The sequence below is a fragment of the Ovis aries genome, chromosome 17 (genome assembly GCF_016772045.2).
Source record: "Ovis aries strain OAR_USU_Benz2616 breed Rambouillet chromosome 17, ARS-UI_Ramb_v3.0, whole genome shotgun sequence".
NCBI lineage: Eukaryota > Metazoa > Chordata > Mammalia > Artiodactyla > Bovidae > Ovis > Ovis aries.
This window is the reverse complement of record NC_056070.1, coordinates 40,328,136-40,352,653: the sequence shown is the minus strand read 5'-3', so window position 1 is coordinate 40,352,653 and position 24,518 is coordinate 40,328,136. Positions and strand designations below refer to the sequence as shown.

The window sequence follows — 24,518 nt, the reverse complement described above, 5'->3', positions numbered from 1 at the left end:
TGGACTCAGACCCAGGCTCCTCTGCTTCCTAACCATGTACCTTGTCGAAGCTGGGGAACAGCAGAAACTGTCCCGTCTGTTAATGGAAATTAAGTGAGCTAATTGACTTGGCTGGAGCTAAGTGAATTAGTGGGGCTAATTCTCTGGGACTTCCCCGCTGGATCAGTGGTAAAGAAACTGCCTGCAATGCAGGAGACCCAGGTTCGATCCCTGTGTCAGGAAGATCCTGTGGAGGAGGGCATGGCAACCTACTCCAGTATCCTTGCCTGGAGAATCCCATGAACAGAGGAGCCTGGCAGGTTACAGTCCTTGGGGTTGCAAAGAGCTGGACACGACTGAAGCCACTGAGCACAATTCACCCAAAGCACTTGAGTAACACTGCACGTTATACACACTCATAAGACAGCTTCTATTGGTGTAATTGTTAAGAATAGCTACTCATGTGAAACAGTGTTCATGGCTGTGAAAACTGACACCGCCTGTTCGCTGAAACCTTTATTTGGGCTTTAAACGGCAGGACCGCTGTCCCAGCGGTGACCCAGGAGGCACCTGTGGCCTCTTAAAACGTGACTCTTGCTCTGCACTTGCAGGCAGTTCTCCCTTCTAGTAGCAACGTGCGTCATGTTGATGTGGAGGCCGAAATTTGCTTTTCTATAAGAAAAGAGAGATTTGATTATACAGTTTCTTACTATTATAAGTATTTACCAAACTTCTATATTGTATTCTATAATCCATATCTCTCACTACAGTTGACATCTTAAGTTATCCCAGCAGTAAATTACCACAGTTGATTCTTTTTTACTTAATGTAGACATGTTACATTTAACCATAAAATCAAGATCAAAAAAAATTTCATCTGCAGTTTAAAATTCTCCTTAAAATTCACTTGAATGAAATATACAATTAATTTCCCGTTGGTACTTTGAATATGGAAAGAGAAAGTAGCTATTTAAAATTTCAGAAGTTAAAATTGAAGAAATCCATCTCAGAAAGGAAGGAGCAGATCCCCAAATAGTTCAATTTCATAATCAGGCTTTGTAAAAAAAAAAAAAAAATTTCTAAATGCTTGGATTTCCAGTTTCATGTACATTCCACATGAACCAACATTCTCTTTATTTCCATATTGCAATACACAGTTTTCCTGGGGACATGAAAATGCTGTAAATTCACTATTTTAAACCATAAAGGATTCAGCATAATGTAGCTGTTCCTTTTAATATTTTATAATGCTCTTATTAAAACTTTGTATTTACTCCACAAGGAGCTGAAACTGAGCAGGAGACCCTTCCCCCACTGAACTCCGCTTCCTTGGGGGAACATTTCCATGAGAGTTGGTGAAATCCTCTTTGCTTTGATTATTACTCTTACTCAACTTACCAGTTGTGTTTCATCCACACAACACAATGCACTTAAGATTTTAAGCCAATGGAAAAGATTGCATCTCGAATGCATACTTTGTCTATGTCACTGATCAGCCCAGATGGTCAAGATCAACATTGTCAAGTGCATCTGTTAATCTTTTTACCTTGAAGACAGCAGGCGTAATGGTCTAGAAGAGAATCATGTCAGATGGACCCTTGCCAGAGCCATCAGGTGACTTACTGAGGTGCCTGATGACTGCCTGCCAAATGCAGAAGCATTTGCCTCTGGTGCAAAGCACAGATGGTTGCTGTTCTCTAAGACACGAAGTTGGACACAGTTCCAAGGGTAGAGATGCCCTGAAAATAATTGCCTCTCTTTATTGTTACTAGAGACCTAGATAAAATACACTCTTGAGAGACAAGAAAAGTTCAGAATAACCTTGTTCCAGTCCTTCTTCTGGGAATGAATTGTAACAAAATAATTTGAGGTATAGAAAACAACAACAGAGATGCTGTTTATAAAAAGGCATTGGTAAAGAATTTTTAATAACATGGGGAAGGGATTATTAGAAAGTTTTTTGAAAGCAGAGAATAATTGTACTAATAGAACGATTTCAACTATGTAAAAGGCAAAGGCTTTTTTAAAAAGACTAGAGGATATATATGAAGCTCTTATTAGTCATTGGAAAAAGTAAACTTTCTTGTTTTACAAAAACCTGTTTGTTTTTTTAATTTATATTATAGTTGATTTATAATGTGCTATTAGTTTGAGGTGTGCAGCAAAGTCATTCAGTTATACATATACAGGTGCTAACTCATGCCCAACTCTTTGTGGCCCCATGGACTATAATGTGCCAGGCTCCTCTGTCCATGCAATTTTCCAGGCAAGTGGAAAACTGGAATACTGAAGTGGAGTGCCATTTCCCACTCCAGGAGATCTTCCTGACCCAGGGATCAAACCCGAGTCTCTTGTGTCTCCTGCATTGGCAGGCAGATTCTTTGCCCATATAGGTTACTGCAGAGTACTGGGTAGAGTTCTCTGTAGCGTAAGGTAGGTCCCTGTTGATGACAAAACTTATTCCTCCGAATGGTAGGGTTTGCACTGGCTTGTAATCCCTTAAGTACATTTTACAGAGATGAGATCGCAGTTGTGTGCTTAGAAAGGATGGAGGGAATTCCCGCTCTTGAGTCACTGGTGGAGATCTGAGTCCCCAGCTCATCGTGAGTGTGGTTGGCTTTGCAGTGCGTCATGCACCTGGAGGACAGACTGCAGGAGATGTACCTGAAGAGCAAGATGCTGTCCGAGTATCTTCGTGGACACACGCGTGTGCACGTGAAAGAACTAAGCGTCGTGCTGGGGTGAGTCCTATGGAGTATCACCATTGCCCCCAGGCTGTACCCCCGACCCATCCAGCCCCTGCCACTCCCCAGGGACGCCAGAGTTTCACACCTAGAAACAGACTCTCCGACCTTTCAGCTGGAGGTCCAGGGTCAGCCTTCCCCCCAAGGTTATTTTATCCTTGAAAGTGGAACATGTAATCCTCCTCCAGAGGCCCATCTCGAGGCATTTCACTAGGATGTGGGAGTCACGGGCTCTCGGACCGCGGCTGTGTCCTCCTTGCCATTTCTGGGGGAGGTGAGGAAGGCAGGCCTCCTGGATTGGGGCCCGTCTGCGTGTCCCAGGTGGCCGGACTCTCCTCCCTTTTCCTGCGAGCCCAGCAGAAGAGGAGGTGTGCATGTCATCTGTGTCCTGCATCATCTCCCAGAGCCTGTTTGCCCTAATTTCTCTGGGGGGAAGAAATTCTGACTTGCGTTTTACTCTCTGCTCAATTTTTCCACAGAGAAGTAACAAAACATTGTCTCAATAGGGCCTTGTCCCCCCTTTTCCTGTGATGACGATTCCCCCCAGTTTGGGGCAAGAAAATACCGTGTATAAAACATCAATCCCCAAATTCTCTATTAGGCCTGCCAGTCAAAGTTGTATTATTTCAAGGCTCAGGCCTTTGCTTTCTTGCTGGACTTCTCAGGTCAGACCCAGGATGTGACTTACTATATTATTCCACTCTCAGCATTTCCTGCCATACTTTTTTTTTTTTTTTTAATGTATTTCACTTTAAAAATATTCTCCCCTTCTGAGGCATTTACTTTTCCAGTTTTTGCTTAGATCTCTTCACCAGCCTCACAGTAGTCCTGCCTCATCTGATTTCTGATGTGGGATGTGCAGCTCTTATTTCTAGGACGCTTGCCTGGCCCCTGGCTGATGGGTGCCTACCATCAGCACCCACCCCTGAAGGATCCACCCTGAAGGTGGATTTGCCTCCTTGCTTCAGGCCCCCTAGTGCCTTATTGGGCCCCTTCTAGCCCTTCCTCACTGCCCTCCTGCTCTCAGGCCAGCAGCACTGCAGTGCTGGGAACTTGCTGTCACCCTGAATGTCACTGCAAAAGGCAGGGAAGATGCCACGAGCTCATACCAGCTGCCTTCTTAGATTCTATTTTTAGTTTTTAGGTTTTGGAAACAAGGGACAACGTTAGAATATGTTTCAAGGACCAAGACCACCCTGGCTTTCCAGGACACCCAGCAGCCCCCTGCCTGTGCTCCCCCACCCTCACTGACTCTACCTCCATTCTCAGGAAGTGTCTTCGGTGTCTGAGTGTTGAGTGCGTGCTGGGGGTGGGGGGGGGTGGTTTCGGTTGTGTGAGCCGTTTAAGAAAGCCCAGGGGTTTTGAAGACATTGTCACCATCTTGGGTTGCCAGAGACTTACTTGGAGCAGGTGCAGACTCGAGGTGCAGTCCTGGAGTGCTGACTGGAGGAGATGTCGTGCAGAGGCCTTGCAGGGATACAGGCCCTGGTCCCATGCACATAGCTGCCACTGCACCATCAAAGGTTCCAGGACCCCAGCAAGGCGGGTCTCAGGAACAGGCTCACCATCTGCCTGCCTCTTTCACTCTGTTCTCATTACCCACTGGGCAGGCCTGGGATCTGGCAGAGGGACACTCCTATAAATCCTGCCACTTTAATGTAACTACCTCCCCTCTCTCCACGTTCAGGATAGAGTCCAACGACCTGCCTCTGCTGACGGCCATTGCTAGCACTCACTCTCCTTACGTCGCCCAGATACTCTTGTAAGCTAATTCTCAGGACAGCTCCTCCTTGAAGAAAATCGGATTCTCAGCCCGAGGAGGAAGGAAGGCAGCTCCCTGCGACTGCGAGGTGCCAGCAAGGTGGACAGCCGCGGTCCTGCCTGTGCTGTGCTGTGTCGGGGGCGTCGCTTCCTGGGGTGCTGGCTGGGAGCTGTAGGTTCACTGACACCAGGCGTCTGTGTTGTCGTGAGCAGGCAGGCTTCCATCACCCTCGGGTCAGCGTGGGCGCTGAGGGCACAGCAGTGACCAGGGACCTGAGAGCAGCCCTGAGCGACACAGGCATCATCGCTGCTAGAAACATCTCAGAGTGCAAGCGTGTGCTCCCCAAGCTGGAGGAGGCGATCCTGCTGTCCTGAGAAGGCGGTCAGCACAGGGACCCTGGACACCAGGGACTGTGGTACAGTGGAGCCTCTGTGTACCGCCTCCTCGCCAGTGGCCTTGATGTCATCCTCTGGCAGAGAGCATGAGGGGACTGGCTGTGGGGAGCAGAGCTCCAGGGACCCACTGCTTCCAGCCTTCCCCGTTTCCCTTGTTTGAGATGCAGCCACGGGTAGGTTAGGGATGGACTGTTGGTGCAATAAACCCGAGAATCAATGTAGCATCCTCGTCCCATCCACATACAGTGCACAGCAGCGGAGGGCACAGTCCAACCCCACTCGCTTCATCCTGAGGCTTCAGAGCTCTCAGCAGCCTTGTCAAAGGGGCCGTTTACCAAAGTTATTTCTATAAGCTCGAGAGCATTTCTGTGGCTAAATCCCTCCAGCTGAAGCCACCTTCTTCCTCTTAACAGTTAATACAGATGACTATTTATACTTTAAAAGGCACAGCTGTCCAGGTGGGAAGTGAAATTTGCAACAGTTCAGGATGACTTATGAATCAGACCATTTCTAAACAGTCCATCTATGAGCTCAATTTTCACTCTATCATCTCTGTGCCTTCCAAACCCTACATCCTTTTCAAAACACCTTCCCAGAAATTGACTGCCCTGTAGTATAAAACCTGCCGCAAGGCAGCATTGCTTCTGTATGAGCGTAGTTTGCTTTTTAAAAACGCTGAGTTTTCTGTTAATACGAACTTCAGTTTACTGATTGTGAAGCAGGTGATGTCCTGACATGCAGGGTAAAGGAAAAGACTAGTAAATTGGTGTAAAAGGCAGGGCGAACCCTGTTAACAGCACACCTGTTAACACCGGCACACCTTGAGGACTTTAATTATAACCAGGCTCTGATCTCCTTTAAAAATTAATCCCAATCCTTTCTGTGTAGTTTTTGCACCTAAGAATATGAAGTGACTTCCCTTTCAGGAGTTAGAATACTCTGTCTTCAGATTTGCTATGTGATAAAATCCCCAAACCCCAAGTTACATACGTCTCTGTCTTTATTCTTTGACAAATGTGAGTTGTTTGTTTGAAAGAGCAGAGCAGCAGGACCAATGGAAAAAAACAGGTGTATTCTTTCTTAGGAGTGGTTCTTAGGGATAGGTCAGAACTACAGCCTTCCCCTCTTTTTAATAAATCATGTGTTGTGTTGTTTTTTTTTTCCCCCCTTGGCTGCTCCACTCAGCTTGTTGGCTGCTCCTCTCGGCTTGTAGGATCTTAGTTCCCCAACCAGAGACTGAATCTGGGCCCTTGGCAGTGAAAGCTCAGAGTCCCAACCACGGGACCATCGGGGAAGTACCCCTTCTCTCTCTTTTTTAAGGATGTGAAGCGCAGAGGGTCTCGAGACTCTAAAAATCTTTAATTTGTATTTATGTCTCTCATCATAAAAGTGATGTCCATTTTATCTACGTTTTCTGTTTTCCTTTTGCCTGATGTCCGAGATAAGACGGGTATATTTGGAGTCCCTGGTTCCATGACACCTTGGTGGTTGTCGTGGACCTGGCCCATGGCCGCCCTCTCCCCATCTGAGTCCCTTACGTGTGATGCACCGTGCTGAGCGAGGTCATAGCGTCCCCTCTGCACCAGCTTTGAGCATCCCCCAGTCTCTTGACTCCCTTCTCACTAGCATGTTCTGGACACTTTCCCTCCCCTGCCACCCTCCAGGGTTTACAGATAATAACTAGATGCAAAATCAGTGCAGGTAGCGGCCTGTGGAGAATTAGACCCAGCCCAGGGAAGCTGAGCTTTAAATGGTCAATTTAAGCTTCATGCAGAAGAGATGTGCCCAGCCCCTGCCAGCCGAGAAAACGAGCTTGGCCTCTGCATGCCGCCCTCTCCCAGAAGAAGGTGACGAGGGAGACCCCTCAGGACGCCAGGCAGCCTGCCCCTCACGGCTGCCGCCTGCACCACAGACCAGGAATGTTGCTGCTCTTCTGTAAACCCTCCTCTCAAGAACATCCACCTGTTCTCTCATAAACACAACCTCTTCCCAAAAGTGGAAAAAGAATCTCATGGAACTGGGTGGGAACACGCCGACACCACCCTGGGGCCAGGTTCTGTGTCAGCCACAGAGGTGAGGAAGGGACCCGCCCTCACCCAGGCCCACCTCAAGAAAAAAAAACAAAATTAAAAAAAAATGTACAAATAGAGAAAACTACCTCAGTTGACAGGATTCCACCTTTAGGGTTTCTTCAACTTTGACGTCTTACCTGTTGAGTGTACCTTTTGTAGCATCTTGCTTGTCCAGGCGAATGGGAGGCTGACGGAGCAGGTGTGCACCAGCGTTGCCGTGCGGGCCTTCCTCCAGCATGTCGAGGCTTAATTTTTCGTAGATTGACGAGTGATATGAATGTAAAGATACTTGTGTACGTTTAAATATGACAATGAAAACCTAAAATGTAGCTTCCATACTTGTGCATAATTCCAAAGTATTTTATTTTTATCAGTGTTAAATAGCTTTTTGTACAGGCTCCAATCCATTTTTCTGAAGTGTGCTGTTTTTTAATGAAAGTAATGATAAACTTTTCACATCCCATGGAACTGCCGTTTACACATCGCAACTTTTTAAACTTATCATATTTTTCAAAGTTAACTTTTTTCGAGGGAGGAAAATCCCTGCCTGCTAAACGATACTAAACTCTTGTTTTGGCTCTTCTAATTAGGTCCTGAGATTTTATAAAATTCAGTCTGTAGCTTTTTAGGTTCCTCACTGGAGTTGGTTGTACATAAAAATAAAGAATATAAAGTGACCCTACAGTTCTTTTAAATATCTGGATTTTTCCACTTACATGTGCTTTTGAAAGTATTTTGTTCATGCATACTTTCACCAATAAATTGAAAAAGTCTTGAGCTTCTTGGTAAATGTGAACCATTTGTTTTCTATTGTGCTTTGGGGGCAGGAACCTTTTAATATAATATTTGCCTAAATCAAGCAGCCCCCTCTGAATGTTAATTTTTAAATGTCCACATTTGGTGAACCATAAATCTTGGAAGCAAGACTGCAATATGCTTAAATTTAAGTGGTGTTTTAAAAGGAGAAAATTCCAGGGTTGATTTGTTATCATTGAAGTTCCATTACAAATTGATAGGACTTTGTTTTTGATCAGTGAAATAGATATCAGTATCAATGTATGGAAGTCTTTTTTCTTAAAACTTGTTCACATATTACTTTGATCCATTTTTCTGTGGCATCTGGTGCAATAAACCTTTTGAATTTATCTTGAACACTTTCTTGGTACTGCGTATGATTTGTCTGTTTAATCAGACTGAGACATCTCATTTCCAGTAATTCATGCTGAAACAAACCCACTCTAAATGTTAGTGACTCTCAGCAGGGGTGTTTGGTGAGCATGTAATGGGAGAGGGCTCCAGGCACAGAGAGGGTGGGAGCAGAGCAAATCTCCCAGGGATAGAGAAAATCTCGTCACATGCTGGACACCACGGAATAAGGAGTTATCCCGTGTGACTTGATATCCTGCTGCTTTACATAAATGCACAACATACTTCTCTCGTGATCTTTAATATATACATAATTTTCCAGGAATGCCACTGTTGTATAAACTGAGGCAAGATTTTACTTTGTAAGGTTTAGGATGTTAATAGGAACTGAAATACATTTGGAAAACCATATTACCAGTAGCTGTGTTAATCATGGAGTTTGTCATCAACACAGTCTTCTGATCGTCTCTGCTTAGAGCTGTTGCCTTCACGGAGATTCCATTTGGAAGCAAGTGTCTGCTTTGTTGATTATATTTTCTAAATTACTAGTGCCCCAATATTTATGTATTAAACTATATATTAGTATAAGTTGTAAAATAGTACCACTAGGACATTATAGTGGTTTGTCATAAATTACATGTGTACGTAAGTTATTCTGTTGATGAAAATTATGCATTTTATTTTAGGAAAATAAAGGGCATTACAAAATATTTACTATGAAATCTATCACTGATGCATACAGCCTCAAGAAGAACATGCTGTTAAGTGTAACTTTTGTAGCAATATAAGACCACATTGAATCATGTCATTTTAAGACTATAGTTCAGTCCTCAGTCATGTCCGATTCTTTGCAACCCCATGGACTGACTGCAGCACACCAGGCTTCCCTGTCCTTCACCAATTCTCGGAACTTACTCAAACTCGTGTCCATCGAGATGGTGATGCCATCCAACCATCTCATCGTCTGTTGTCCCCTTCTCCTATCTTCAATCTTTCTCAGCATCAGGGTCTTTTCAAATGAGTCAGTTTTTTTGCATCAGGTGACCAAAGTATTGGAGCTTCAGCATCAGTCCTTCCAATGAATATTCAGGACTGATTTCCTTTAGGATTAACTGGTTTGATCTTGCAGTCCAAGGGACTCTCAAGAGTCTTCTCCAACACGATAGTTCAAAAGCATCAATTCTTTGGTGCTCAGCTTTCTTTATAGCCCAACTCTCACGTCCATACATGACTACTGGAAAAACCATAACTTGGACTAGATGGACCTCTGTTTGCAAAGTAATGTCTCTGCTTTTTGATATGCTGTCTAGGTTTGTCATAGCTTTTCTTCTAAGGAGCAAGCATCTTTTAATATCATGGCTGCAGTCACCATCTGCAGTGATTTTGGAGCCCAAAAACAGTAAAGTCTGTCACTGTTTCCCCATCTATTTGCCAAGAAGTGATGGGACCAGATGCTGCAATCTTATTTTTTTGAATGTTGAGTTTTAATCCAACATTTTAAAGACTACAGGAAGGAGCTAATGTCCGGTACTGCTAACTCCTTTTTGGATTAAATGAAAATTTTTAGTGTTTCTCTTGTTCCCTTTAAAATCATGCCATTGATGAAGCACTTACACATACACAACACACTGCTTCTTGGTTCTATCGGATGCGTGATATATATCACCTTATTGAATCCTCACACCTGGATGATGTGGGTACTGGGATTGTTAATCTTGTATGTCTCCTTGATTAGGTCCCAGTACCCACATATCTGAGTTTTGCATGCATTATGTCATAAATCTGGAAGACCCAGCAGTGGCCACTGGAAAAGGTCAATCCTCATCCCAGTTCCCAAGAAGGGTGGTACTAAAGAATGTCCTAACCGTCAGACAATTGCACTCATCTGCCATGCTAGTAAGGTCGTGCTTAAAATCTTGCCTACTAGGCTTCATTCACCCAGTTCAGTCACTCAGTCTTGTCCAACTCTGTGACCCCGTGGACTGCAGCACACCAGGCTTCCCTGTCCATGACCAACTCCTGGAGCCTACTCAAACTCATGTCCATCGCGTTGGTGATGCCATCCAACCATCTCACCCTCTGTCGTCCCCTTCTCCTCCTGCTTTCAATCTTTCCCAGCATCAGGGTCTTTCCAAATAAGTTGGTTCTTCACATCAGGTGGCTAAAGTATTGGAGTTTCAGCTTCAGCATCAGTCCTTCCAATGAGTATTCAGGACTGATTTCCTTTAGGATGGACTGGTTGGATCTCCTTGCAGTCCAAGGGACTCTCAAGAGTCTTCTCCAACACCATAGTTCAAAAGCATCAATTCTTTGGCGCTCAGCTTTCTCTTTAGTCCAACTCTCACATCCATACATAACTACCGGAAAAACCATAATTTGGACTAGATGGACCTCTGTCTGCAAAGTAATGTCTCTGCTTTTTGATATGCTGTCTAGGTTGGTTGTAACTTTTCTTCCAAGGAGCAAGCGTGTTTTAATTTCATGGCTGCAGTCACCAGATGCAGTGATTTTGGAGCCCCCCAAAATAAAGTCTCTTACTGTTTCCATTGTTTCCCCATCTATTTGCCATGAAGTGATGGGACTGGAATGCCATGATCTTCATTATCTGAATGTTGAGTTTTAAGCTTCAGCACTATGCAAACCAAAAATTTCCAGATGTACAATCTGGGTTTATAAAAGGAGGAGGAACTTGAGATCAAATTGCCAACATTCACTGGATTATAAAGAAAGCAAGGGAATTTCAGAAAAAGCATCTCTGTTTCATCGACTACACTAAAGCCTTTGACTGTATGGATCATGACAAACTGTGAAAAGCTCTTAGAGAGATGGGAATTGCCAGACAATCTTACCTGTCTCCTGAGAAACCTATATGCAGGTCAAGAAGCAGCAGTTAAGAACCCTGTAGGGAACAAATGATTGGTTCAAGATCAAGAAAGGAGTATGACAGGGCTGTCTGCTGTCACCCTGTTTGTTTAGCCTATACTCTGAGCACACCATGAAAAATGTCGGGCTGGGTGAGTTACAATCCACAATCAAGATAGGCGGGAGATACACAGATGATACCACTTTAATAGCAGAAAGCAACAACCTCAGATACACAGATGATACCACTTTAATGGCAGAAGCAAAGAGGAACTAAAGAGCCTCTTGATGAAGGTGAAGGAGAGTGAAAGAGCCAGCTTAAGACTAAGTATTAAAGAAGACTAAGATCATGGCATCTGGCCCCATTACTTCATGGCAAATAGAAGGGGGAAAGGTGATAGATTTCTTCTTCTTGGACTCTAAAATCATTGCGGATGGTGACTGCAGCCATGAAATCAGAAAATGATTGCTTCTTGACAGGAAAGAGATGACAAACCTAGACAGTGTATTGAAAAGCAGAGATATTACTCTGCCAACAAAGGTCCATATAGTCAGGGCTATGGTCTTCCCAGTGGTCATGTAAGGTTGTGAGAGTCTGACTATAAAGAAGGCCGAGTGCCTAAGAACTGATGGCTTCGAAGTGTGCTAGAGAAGACTCCTGAAAGTCCCTTGGACAACAAGATCACACCAGTCAATCTTAAGGGAGATCAACCCTGAATACTCACTGAAAGGACTGATGGTGAAATTGAAGCTCCAGTATTTTGGTCATCTGATGTGAACAGACGACTCATTGGAAAAGTCCCTGATTCTGGGAAAAATTGAGGGCTGGAGGAGAGGAAGGTATCAGAGGATGAAATGGCTGGACAGCATCACTGATCCAATGAACATGAACTTGGGCAAACTCTGGGAGATGCTGAAGTACAGGGAGGCCTGGCATGCTGCAGTCCATGGGGTCGCAAAGAGCTGGACATGACTGGGCAACTGAACAACAACCACCACCACCCAGATATCTGGTGTCACACCAGTGTGATGTTACTGTGAAGGCATTTCATGGGAGCAACACTGAGATGCATCGGCTTTGAGTAAAGCAGGTAATCCTCCATAACGTGAGGGGAGGCTCATCCAGTCAGTGGGAGGACTTCAGAGGAAACAGACCAAGATCCCCTGAGGAAGAGGGAATTCTGCCTTCTAGCAACCTTCACACAATTGCCTGGGTCTCCAGCCTCCTGGTTTACAGGTAGATGTGGGACTTGCCAGCCTTCACAACCACGTGAGCCAGTTCCTTAAAAGAAAGCTATCTGTCTGTCTCTCTTTTTATCCATCCATCCATTTTGTCCCTTTATCCACCCATCCTATTGGTTCTTCTTTAGAGAACTCCTGAGGAATACAGCTACTTAAGATATTGGCCCAATGACATACATGAGGACCCAACAATGCAGCTGGGAGTCAGAATATCCTCACACAGGGTTATAGGATGGCTACTTTGAAGCAAAGATCTTTAACATAGCGAACACTACAGACTTCACAGTTTCCCCTGGAGGGTTGAGAAGCAATTCACATAGACTCAATATGTGCTGCAAAGTGGGTGCTGGAGAACAGGCAGAGCCCAAGTTAGGACAGCCTCTGAGATGGCAGGGGAGGAGGTATCACCCCATTTGTGGTGTGAGAGTGGGGATTAATCCCCACACTGAGCCTTGCCCACTGTGTTCTTGCAACCTCCAGCCATCAGTCATCAGCCCTTTCCTGACCCGCAAGTTCTCAGTCTACTGAGCCTTCTCCTAGGCACCCTGTCCCCCTTCTTCACCCTCAATTTCTCCTTCCTTGACAACTGAGCATTTTCTAGAGAGGCTTCCTTGGCATTCACTTCTTTGCTTCCTGCTCTCTCCTTACTGCCCCCTTCCTCCACGCTTCATCTCACAAAGTCAGTTGGCCTCCACTGCCTTCTCCCATAGTTACTGAGATCTTTCCCCATGTCCAGTCAGTAACCAGAGCTGCTGAACTTTTTTTCTTTGGGTCCCAATGCATCGCCGTTTCTCCTTCCCCTTTGCCTTCTTTTAATCCCTCCTGATTTCTCAACTGGGTTACCAAAATGCCCTCCAAATGCACCTCCCTCTCAGCAATCCCCTTCCAGGCTGACTTCTAAATAACTTCCCCCAAAATGGAAGCTTAACCCTGTCACTTCTGTTTTTAGAGAAATGCAAATCAAAACTACAAGGAGGTATCACCTCCCACTGACCAGAATGACCATCATCAAGAATATTCTACAAACAATAAATACTGGAGGGGATGTGGACAAAAGTGATCCCTCCTACACTGTTGGTGGGAATTTAAATCAGTGCAGCCACTATGGAGAACAGGATGGAGGCTCCTTAAAATACTAAAAATAGAATTACTATATGATCCAGCAATCCCACTCTTGGGCATATATCCAGAAAAAAAAACACAATTAAAAAAGGTAATGCACCCCAATGTTTATAGCAGCACTATTTACAATAGCCAGGATATGAGAGCAACCTAAATGTCCCTCAATAGAGGAATGGATAAAGAAGACATGGTACATATATAAAGTGGAATTTTACTCAGCTATAAAAATGAATGAAACAGTGCCATTTGCAGAGATATGGGTGGACCTAGAGATTGTCATACAGAGTAGATACGTCAGAAAGAGAAAAACAAATGTCATAAAATATTGCTTATATGTGGAATCTAGGAAAATGGCACAGATGAACTTATTTGCAAAGCAGAAATAGAGACACAGACGTAAAGAACAAACTTACAGATGCCCAGAGGGAAATAGGGAGTAGGATAAATGGGGTGATTAGGATTGACTTATTGATACTGTGTATAAAATAGATAACTAATGAGAACCTACTGTATAGCTCAGGGAAGTCTACTCAGTGCTCTGTGGTGACCTAAATGGGAAGGGAATCCAAAACAGAGGCGATAGAAGTATACGTAGGACTGGTTCACTTTGCTGTACAGCAGAAACCAACACAACATTGTAAAGCAACTATACTCCAGTAAAAATTAATTTAAAGAGAAAGTTGGTCCAGGAAAATCCAAGCCCCTCAGCACCTGGTCCCCCTCCTCTGGCCTCACCACTGAGCACCAACTCCCAGCCCCGACTTTGGAGGCAGCCGAATAACCAGCTGCCTGCGAAGTCGGACTACATGCCCTTCCCAAAGGCACTAGCGGATCGCTGCCTGAGCCCTGTTAATCCTTCATCCTGGGCCCCCACTTCCCTTTGCTCCATCAAGTCCCTTCTGTTGTGACTCAAAATGCAGCTTGGGGTGGTGAATCCTCCAGAACCTCAGGGTCCCTGGATGTGAAGAATCTCAAGCCCCATCCCAGACAGACCGAATCAGAATCTGCACCTTACTGTGATCTCCAGAAGATGCGTGTGTGTGTGTGTGTGTGTGTGTGTGTGTGTGTGTGTGTGTGTGTTGTGCTTAGTCACTCAGCCGTGTCCAACTCTGCAACTCCATGGACTGTAGCCCTTCAGGCTCCTCTGTCCATGAGGATTCTCCAGACAAGACTGGAGTGGATTGTCATGCCCTCCTCCAGGGCATCTTCCCAACCCAAGGGTCAAACCCAGGTCTCCTGCATTGCAGGTGGATACTTTCCCATCTGAGCCACCTGGGAAGACCCCAGATGACGCATATGCATATTAAAATTTGAAAATCACTACTCCCACATCCAATGTGAGTGACTGGCAAGGGAAAGAACGTACCAATCCCTGAGATTATGTCCATGTTTGGAGGGAAGGGGAGCAATGAAGATATTTGCAAAGAAATGACATAGAAATGGATGACAATGTTGAAAGTGTCTGTCATATACACAGACGTTTCACAACACTTAAGTAGCTATTATTTATGTGAAGAAAATAATGTCAACCAAAAAACAAGAAGGGAAAACAATGAATGTAATAGATGGTAGGGCTTGAGAGATATTTTGTGATTTAAAAGAAGAAATTTGGGGAAATGTAGGTGGCGCTAGTGGTAAAGAACCCACCTTCAAACCAGGTGACATAAGAGAGGATAATTTGATCCCCTGGAGAAGGAAATGGCAGCCCACTCCAGTATTCTTGCCTGGAGAATTCCATGGACAGAGGAGCCTGGCAGGCTACAGTCCATGGGTCGCAACTCGACTGAAGTTGCTCCAGTAACTGAAGCAACTTAGCACAGCATAGCATGGAAGAGATAGTTCAGAAATTTGTGCAACTGATTTCCAAAAATATTTGTACAAGCATTTTGGCTATTATATACATGAATGGTACATACTATTAAATACCAAGAATTGCACTTTTAGAAACATTTAGAAATTAATCTCTGTGCTTGGGTTTATAGGTATAAATCCAAGCTTTAGAACATGAATATAAAATGTCCCCATTTTCAGCTATCTATCTTGATAAGAAAGCATCGTGATATTGTGTATAGGTTTTTGTGTTTGAAATGTCCTCCGAGTCTCCCAGTACTATTGACAAAGTTCTGTTTTTCCAAGGCTGCTTCCAGCGCATAGCCCTGGTTCTCACACCATATGGATGGCAAGTGGGCTGCATCCCAGGTGAGCACGGCAACAGGAGTGACGCACAGGTGGCTGCTGTGAAGGTTTCTTTGGAAGCTCTTGAATTTATAATTTGCTCCCACTTATTTTCCCTGAAGAGAATTTATGCCAAGTGGGGAGAGGGCTTGAGTACTTACCGAAGTATCACCCACAAGAACCCTGGGGGATCATCCAAAGAAAGGGCTTGGGGAAAAATTTTCTAAGGTATCTCTGGAACTTACAAAAAAGCATGGCTGATTAAAAAGATTATTTTGAATGATGTAATATTTTGTTTATCTCTGGAAAGGAAGAGTTTTAACCAAGTGATCAGTTTCCATCACCAATGATGAGTCAAGTACTCTGTGATGTGATACCCTGCAGATGACATGAACACTCACCTCAGGATTCCTGCCTGCAACATATCCCTGAAGAAAATACCAGATATACCTGAATTAAGAGGAATTCCACAGAACTGGTCTGCATCCTTCAAGAACATCAGTGCCATGAAAGACCAAGGCTGAGGAGCTGTCCCTAACTGAGGGAGACTGTGAGGCTTGAGAACTAAATATAAGAGCTAATCCTGAATCAAACGTTGCATCAGGGAACATGACGAAGATCACCTTTGGGTCAACTAATAAAATTTGCTTATGAACTGCGGATTAGGTAACACTGTATCAGTGCTAAATTTGCTATACCTTATCATTGTACCATGGCTATGTGCGAGAACCCCCTTATTCTTAGGAAATGCACCCTGAAATCTTCAGAGGTAAAGCAAAACCATGTCTGCAATTTACCTTCAAGTGGTTCAGTAAAAACAAAAGTATGTGTGTGTAGAAAGAAAGCATTAGAACAAATAAAATTACCAACCAGTGTTTCTGGGTGAGGAATGTATCCGTTCACTTTGTACTGTTCTTGCACCTCTTCTGTAAGTTTGAAATCATTCCAAAGTCAGTCTTTCAACAGATTTTTTTTTTAATGCATAAAAGCATCTCAGTTGGATTTAGTAGGATGCATTTGGGATCATTCCATGATCACGCTAGTTCTACACAAAATTAATTCACTGGTAGAAAACAACGAATTAAAGCCTTCTTCACACACACTGCAATAAATCTCACTTGGACCCAGCTCAAAATTCCGACCACGTAGGAATGTCAGCAGCCAAATGCTCCCTTCTTCAGTTCAGAACATCCCTGGGTCAGGACCTACGGAGGACTTCCTCGGTTCCTCACAGAGTGTTTCAGATGGATATATAATTAATTGTCACACAAACAACTCCTGATGAACAGAGCTCTGCGCCAGAGGCAAAGCAGTATTCTAGGGCAGTGGCAAGGAGCCTCTCTCCTAGGAGAGAACAGGAGTCGCAGTGTATCTGAGCTGGTGTGGTCGTTTTATACCAGGGAAGCTTCTTGTCACGCTCAATATTGAACTGCTGGATGACTACAGAGAGGATTTGCTGTGAGGTTATGCAGAAGGACCTCAGGAAATGGTTGTTCATTTGAATATATGCTTACACACTCTCCACTTGACTCTCAACGGTAACTCTACAAAATATTCAGGACAGATAAGAACATCCCCATTTTAGGAATGAAAAAACCCACACTGGGAAATCATGCAACTTGTTCAACATTCAGACAGTAAAGGGGAGAAAACCTTGAATTTGACCTGGGATATCCTTACTCTGTTGATCAGTCTATGGGGTTTTAAGGATAATAATACTCACCTATATAGACATCACTGTGGAAATCCAATATGAATTACAAAACATTTTGATAGGTTGAAAAGAATGATAAAATTGATTATTTGTAGTGTTACGATTAAATGAAAAGTAATAAAGAAAGTGAAAGTGTTAGTCACTCAGTCGTGTCTGACTCTTTACGACCCCATGGGCTATAGCCCACCAGGCTCCTCTGTCCAGGAAAGAATACTGGAGCGGGAGGCCATTGCCTTCTCCAGAGGATCTTCTCAAGCCAGAAATTGAACCCAGGTCGCCTGCATTGGCAGGCGGATTCTTTACCATTTGAGCCACCAAGGAAGCCCATTGCTATAAACAGCACTCTCTAAGTCATATGTTAAAATAGCTCAGCCTTTTCCAGGATGACTCAGAAAAGCTAATGATCTGTGAAAGTGAAAAGTGAAAGTTAGTCTCACAGTTGTGGCCAACTCTTTGCGATCCTGTGGACTATAGCCCACCAGGCTCCCCCTATCCATGGAATTCTCCAGGCAAGAGTACTGGAGTGGGTTGCCATTTCCCTCTCCATAAGGATCCGTACCTCCTCCTTTTTCGGTAGCTTCGGCAGCTTCGGCGGCTTCGGCGGTCTGGACCCTATGGGCAGGGCTGCCTTGCTCTGTCGGAGGAGGACGGCCCGTTTGGAGTTTCTTTGGCTGGTGTCTTCATAATCCCCCATGTGCCAGGCAATAAAACCACGACTGGAGCTTCCTTCCGTGTCCATAATAGAAGGATTGGGTTGCCTGAAACAGGAACAGATTGGTTGGTCCTCACACTGGAAGGATGTTAGAAATAAGGCTACCAGTTTTCAGATGCTTGAGACTCATCTACTTCTGTTGTGATCGTGGTGATTTCTAGCCACAGAGTTTGAAAAGCTAAGGCCTCCAAGCCCTGAGCTGGCATCCTGAGAAGTTTCAAGATTCTGCCCCTCCACTCCTCCAGGGAACTACCTTCCCAGGTGGACACTTATCTAGGAAGGTTGTTGATCACTTTGCCAGGGTACCATGACTGCTCCTGGCATCCTTCTAAGCCGAACAGGCCAGATTCTGGGAAGCTGGGGGTGAGCCAGGCCTTGAGTTCTCCCACCGGACATGCCAGCTCGGTCTGAGACCTCAGGAACTCAGGGAAATGCCAGCTTGGTGATGGCAGACTCTGGCTTTGGACAATGTGCCACAACAGAGATCCTGGCTTCATTCTCCTTTCCTGATCCAACACCCCTAAACTAGAATATTATCTGAGGACTGCTTTCGCACGGTAAAGGGCCAGGTCTAGGGGCAAAGACAAGAGGTTCATAAGATAAGGACTCGCCATGGGCTTCCCTGGTAGTTCAGATGGTAAAGGACCAGGCTGCCAATTCAGGAGCCCTAGGTTCAATCCCTCATTGGGAAGATGCCCTGGAGAAGGAAACGGCAACCCACTCTGATGCTCTTGTCTGGGGAATTTCAGGGATAGAGGACGCTGGAGGGCTCCAGTCCATGGGGTCGAAGAGTCCAACGTGATTGAGCAACTAACACTCTCATTTGGAAGAAAGTTGGGACTTCTTACCCCCAAACCCCTCCCCACTAGGCGCCCAGGGCCTCTTGGCCACTGCAAAGCTCCCTTCCTAGACCCTGAGTCTTCCAGCTTCCTCAGTTCTTCAGATCAAGGTTCAGGGCTGATCTGTGTGACCCTCACTCCTTGCAAGTCCAACACTAGGGAAGTGACTTGAAGACAACTAAAGACAGGTGGGTTCTAGAACTTGTGGGAGTTGGGGACAGGAGGAGAGGCAGCACTGAGCAGAGCTGAGTGGAGGGGAAGTGGGCAGTTCAGGGCCCAACAGACCCCTCCTTCTTCTCCACAGCCACAGAGACCCTGTCACCCTCTTGCAAGCCTGCCCCCAGACACCCCACTGCTAGTAGGTCGGAGGTCCACTCTACAAGTCCAGCACACAAAGGGAAGCGGTCGCTGTCTGTTTCTCCTTTTAATGCTCTGCCCTCGGGGCCCCCAGGCCCCTCTCACTGGCCATTTTGTTCGCTCTGAGACCCCTGTGCTCCCACCCGCCCCCATCTACACCAGCCCAGGGGAGGACTCACCTCCAGACCTCTGGCCGTGTCCCCCACTTTTCCTTCTCCCTGTGACCACCCTCTCCTTCAGAGACAAATGGCAGCTACTCCTTGACAACACTGCTTCTCTGAAGACTTCCTTCACCCCTTGTTGTTGTTCAGTCACTAAGTTATGTCAGACAGTTTGTGACCCCATGGACTGCAGCATGCCAGGCCTCCCTGTCCGTCACCAACTCCCAGAGCTTGCTCAAACTCATGTTCATTGAGTCAATGAGGCCATTCAACCATCTCGTCCTCTGTCATCTCCTTCTCCTCCTACCTTCAGCGTTTCCTGGGATCAGTGTCTTTTCTAATGAGTCAGCTCCTTGCATCAAGCGGCCAAAGTGTTGGAGCTTCAGCTTCAGCATCAGTCCTTCCAATGAATACTCAGGGTGGATTTCCTTTAGGATTGACTGGTTTGATCTTCTTGCTATCCAAGCGACTCTCAGGAGTCTTCTCCAGCACCACACTTCAAAAGCATCAGTTCTTTGGCCCTCAGCCTTCTTTATGGTCCAACTCTCACATCCATACGTGACTACTGGAAAAACTTTGACAGACCTTTGTTGGCAAAGTGATGTCCCTGATTTTTAATATGCTGTCTACGTTTGTTATAGCTTTTCTTTCAAGGAGCAAGTGTCTTTTAATTTTGTGGCTTCAGTCACCATCTGCAGTGACTTTGTAGCCCAAGAAAATAAAACCTGTCACTGTTTTCACTTTTGCCCCATCTATTTGCTGTGAAGCACTGGGACCGATGCCATGATCTTAGTTTTTTTGTTTGTTTTTAACTGTTTTCCTCCTTTGGTAGCACATTGTATTTGACTTATCTGATGGAAGCTGGTAGAATATACTTATTAATAAATTGCTAGTGCAGCAGGTTCTCCTCCTCCCATTTTGGGACTCCTTAAAGAACCCAGAGTGCCTCCTTCATCACCGCCTCCCAGGCCCATTACCCTCCTGAAGTGTGGCTGGCCTGGGGGCTCTGTGATGGATGAGCAGGGAAGGGATCAGAGCTGAGTTACTTTAAGGCCTGACCCTTCTGTAGCTGCTTCCCTCCCACCAGGGCAGGTGTGCCGGCATGGATCCTGTGCTCTCCTGTGTCTGAGATTTCTTATTCACGACTACAGAGTAATTGCCAAGGACAATTTCAGGAAAGCGTAAAGGGAAAGAGAGCCACTGGTTAGCATGTCTGGAATAGGCATTGTTTACTGTTTCCACGAGCTTGAGTCATGATTCCATGCAAATGTGCCACATTTCCCTAAAACTAATATGTTACAGAAGGAATGACATAGAAGAGCTTAGAAAAGAAAACTCCCTGCATGTCCTTAGTCTGGTGCTAAAATATTTTATAATCTGTTTTAAATTCAGACAGTCCTATGGCCCTGAATCTCACCTTCCCAGGAACAATAGAAAATTAAAAATTAGTTGTAAGTCAAAGACTTTAGAGATCTTATACATACAATTGCCACGTCAACTATGGAAATTTACACACTCTATAATGGAACTTACAAATGAGCCACAAAAGTCAAGAGCTGATGAAAGAGCAGAAGTTTTGGCTCCTGAAAGGTCTGAAGTATGAATGTCAGGCCGTCAGTGATGATTTGATGTTAGTTACAAATGCACAATGGCAGCAAACACTCACACACACACACACACACACACACAGACACACACACACAGACACTTGCACACACAACTATCCTCAAATAATGCAAATATTCTTAGTGCTACATTCTATTAATTATGTTAAGTAGACCCCTAAGGCTCAGGTCTTTTTCTTTTTAAATAAATTCAAGCTTATAGAAAGCTGGAGGCACACTATAAAGGCTCCTTTTTCTAAGCAATTTGAAAGTACATTATTGACATAATACCCATTATTCCCAACTATCGGGTTGGCCAAAAAGTTCCTTCAGTTTATAAGATGTTATGCAAACTGCGAAAAAGCTTTTTGGCCAACTCAATACTTACATGTGTAATTCCTGCAAACAAAGACATTCTATATAACTTCAATATAATCATCAAAATTAGAGGAAATTAAGCAACAAACTAAGATAAGCAACAAAATAAAAAATAAACAAGTAGGACTACATCAAATTAAAAAGCTTTTGTACTACAAAGGAAACCATCAATGAAGTGAAAACACAACTTATGTAATGGGGAAAAATATTTGCAAACCAGATATCTGATAAAGGGCTAATATCCAAAATACATTAAAAATTCAATAGCAAAATAAAAAAATATGCCAATTTTTAAATGGGCACAGGATCTATAAACATTTTCTCCTTTAGAGATACACGAATGGCCAAGACACACATGAGAAGATATTCAACATCACTAATCATTAGGGAAATGCAAATTAAAACTACAGTAAGATATCACCTCCCACCTGTCAAAATGGTCATCATCAAAAAGACAAGAAATAACAAATGTTGGTGAGGATGTAGAGTAAAGGGAACTCTTGAACACTGTTGGCAGGAACGTGAATTGGTGTAGCCACTATGGAAACAAGTATAGAGGATCCTCAAAATAATTAAAAACAGGACTGCCATAAGCTCTGGCAATTCCACTTCTGGAAGTATATCTAAAGGGAACAAAAACACTAAATTGAAAAGATGCTTGCACCCCAATGTTTACAGCAGCATTATTTATAATAGCCAAGGAAACAACCCAAGTGTCTGTCAGTGGATAAAAGGATAAAGATGTTGTGATATACACATATATAATGCATATTCAGTTCAGTTCAGTTCATTCTCTCAGTCGCCTCCAACTCTTTGTGATTGCATGTACTGCAGCACACCAGGCCTCCCTGTCCATCACCAGCTCCTGGAGATTACTCAGACTCATGTCCATTGAGTCTGTGATGCCATCCAACCATCTCATCTTCTGTCGTCCCCTTCTCCTCCCGCCTTCAGTCTTTCCCAGAGTCAGGATCTTTTCCAACGAGTCAGTTCTTCACGTCAGGTGGCCAAAGTATTGGACTTTCAGCTTCAATATCAGTCCTTCCAGTGAATATCCATAATAATGCATTTTACTCAGTCATTCAAAAAAACAGCAACAACAAGGAAATCCTACCACTTGTGACAAGATGGATGAAGCTTGAGGGTATTATACTAAGTGATATAAGTCAGACAGAGACAAATACTGTATGATCTCACTTGTCTGTGGAATCTCAAAACAGTAAAAAACAAAACTCATCAAATTCAAAGGAAAAAAGAGTTCGGATTTATGGTTACCAGATGCAGGGCACAAGGGAAAGAGAAACTGGATGAATGCGGTCAAAAGGTGTAAACTTTTAGTTGTAAGATAAGTACATACTACTAGGGGTGTGATGTACAACATGACGACGACAGTTAACACTGATGTATGAGGAACACAAACTGATCTTAAGCGTTCTCATCACAGGAAAATGGTTTTCTTTTCTTTCCATTGTATCCATATGAAATGATGGATGTTAACTAAACCTATTGTAGCAATCATCTCACAAAGTGTGTTAACCAAGCCACCGTGCTCTACCCCCTTAAATTTATACAGTAACACATGTCAATTATTTCCCAATATACCTGGTGTGGGGATTCGAGGAAATCAGAAAATTAACATTTGTATTACTACTACCTAATTCTCAGACACCATTCAGATTTTGCCAATTGTCCCAAAAGGATTCAGGTCAGAATCACACTTTTGTTTTCTTATTTCTTCAGTCCCCTTCAATCTGGAACAATTTCTCAATCTTCTTGCAACTTTCGCTCACCTTTGATCCTTCTGAAGAACAGTGGCAGATGGGTTTATCTGATGTTTCCTCTTGTGCATCTTTTGACAGGACTAACTCAGAATGGCAGTGGTGTGACTTGTCCTATTACGGGTGAGGTTCTCTTAAGTCCCTGATCAGTGGTATCTGTCAGGCTTCCCTCTTGTAAAATTACTTTTCCTGTTTGTTATGAGTGTTTTATGGGAAAACACTTTGAAATTCTATAAAAATCTCATCCGTGTCAAACTTTAATTAATCAGTTAACATTAGTATACACTCATGTTTTCCTGTTTTATTCACTAGGTTATCGTCCCTGATGCTCATTCTGATGCTCAAATTGCCTAGACTTGACTCTCTGGAGCCCTTTTAATCTGGCTTCTGCTGTCCTTTTCATGCCCCCCAATCATTCTTTGAGCACTTCTTTAATTTTTGTCATAGAGTTGTTCCAGATGTATCTTTCCCTTCCCCACACTCGTGTTATATCCTCTCCTTCAAGAAGTGGATTATGCCAGGGTTGTAGTTCCTTCTAGTGGAAAACGGTACTTAGAAACCACGATCTGGGTGCAGGGCGTTCCCCATACTATTGAGGTGCCACTGCCACACAGCTTTCCTAGACAACACGGCGCTTCAGAAGGCTCACTGTAGTTTTCTCCCTTTCCAAATGTGTGACTCTTTCCTGCTGAGGAGAACCTGGCTCCCATGCTCTTTATGTACGTGCTTATTTGATAAGCGTTCCTGTCTATCACCAGCATCACACTGCTAACACTCCCTTCTCCACCTGTGCCTACCTGCCTCACCCCATCCGGAACCCAACACGCCACCCTCAGAAAGCCCCCCAACAGGTACCCTTTGCATCCTGCTCTGAACCACCATGGATCCCCAACTTCGCATTCTGGAGTGACAGTTCCTCTGCTAGACTACATCAATAGCTCTAATAACTTGTAGAGGAAAGGAAGAGAAAGGCAGGCAGATATTTTGGATATATTCCCAAATGTCTATAAGAGCGCTTGTATATGTCAGACTCTTGAATAAATGAATCTTTTCATCACTACACCTAGATAGATTGACGTACAGTGCAGGAGTCATGTTTTGTGTCATTAAAGAAAATGAGACATAATAATTCACATGCCGTAAGATCCACATGTCTAAGTAAACAATTCCATTTTTTTATCATATTCAAAAAATTGTGCAACTAACACCACTAACTAATACCAGTTATTTTTATCACCCTAAAGAGAAAAACCTATGCCCATTGGCAGTCACTCCCCATTTCCCCTTCCCTCCAGCTTTTGACAACAACAAGACCAGGAGCTGACTGTGGCTCAGATCATGAACTCCTTATTGCCAAATTCAGACTTAAATTGAAGAAAGTAGGGAAAACCACTAGACCACTTAGGTATGACCTAAATCAAATCTGTTATGATCATACAGTGGAAGTGAGAAATAGATTTAAGGGCCTAGATCTGA

The 24,518-nt window shown here is 44.1% G+C and overlaps 2 protein-coding genes and 1 long non-coding RNA gene across 11 annotated transcripts in view; 2 read left to right on the top strand and 1 right to left on the bottom strand.

Annotated features, from left to right (window-relative positions):
- The window catches only part of FNIP2 (folliculin interacting protein 2), a 125,856-nt gene extending 117,752 nt beyond the window's left edge, over window positions 1-8,104 (top strand). For all 9 annotated transcript variants that reach the window (XM_042234398.2, XM_042234397.2, XM_042234406.2 and 6 more), the window contains 2 exons: window positions 2,605-2,720; window positions 4,411-8,104. In XM_042234398.2, coding sequence (XP_042090332.1) covers window positions 2,605-2,720; window positions 4,411-4,489 — 195 coding nt within the window. In that variant the 3' untranslated portion in view covers window positions 4,490-8,104. The remainder of the gene's footprint in view (window positions 1-2,604; window positions 2,721-4,410) is intronic.
- A 6,597-nt stretch (window positions 8,105-14,701) lies between these two features.
- On the top strand, window positions 14,702-17,355 carry LOC121816925 (uncharacterized). Its single transcript, XR_006056640.1, has 2 exons — window positions 14,702-15,523; window positions 15,810-17,355. It is a non-coding gene; the product is annotated as an uncharacterized LOC121816925 (long non-coding RNA).
- Window positions 17,356-17,610: 255 nt separating this feature from the next.
- SPMIP2 (sperm microtubule inner protein 2) overlaps window positions 17,611-24,518 on the bottom strand; it is a 119,707-nt gene continuing 112,799 nt past the window's right edge. Inside the window, exons 4-5 of the mRNA XM_060400904.1 lie at window positions 17,679-17,971; window positions 17,611-17,618 (exon numbers count right to left, since the gene is read on the bottom strand). Coding sequence (XP_060256887.1) covers window positions 17,611-17,618; window positions 17,679-17,971 — 301 coding nt within the window. The remainder of the gene's footprint in view (window positions 17,619-17,678; window positions 17,972-24,518) is intronic.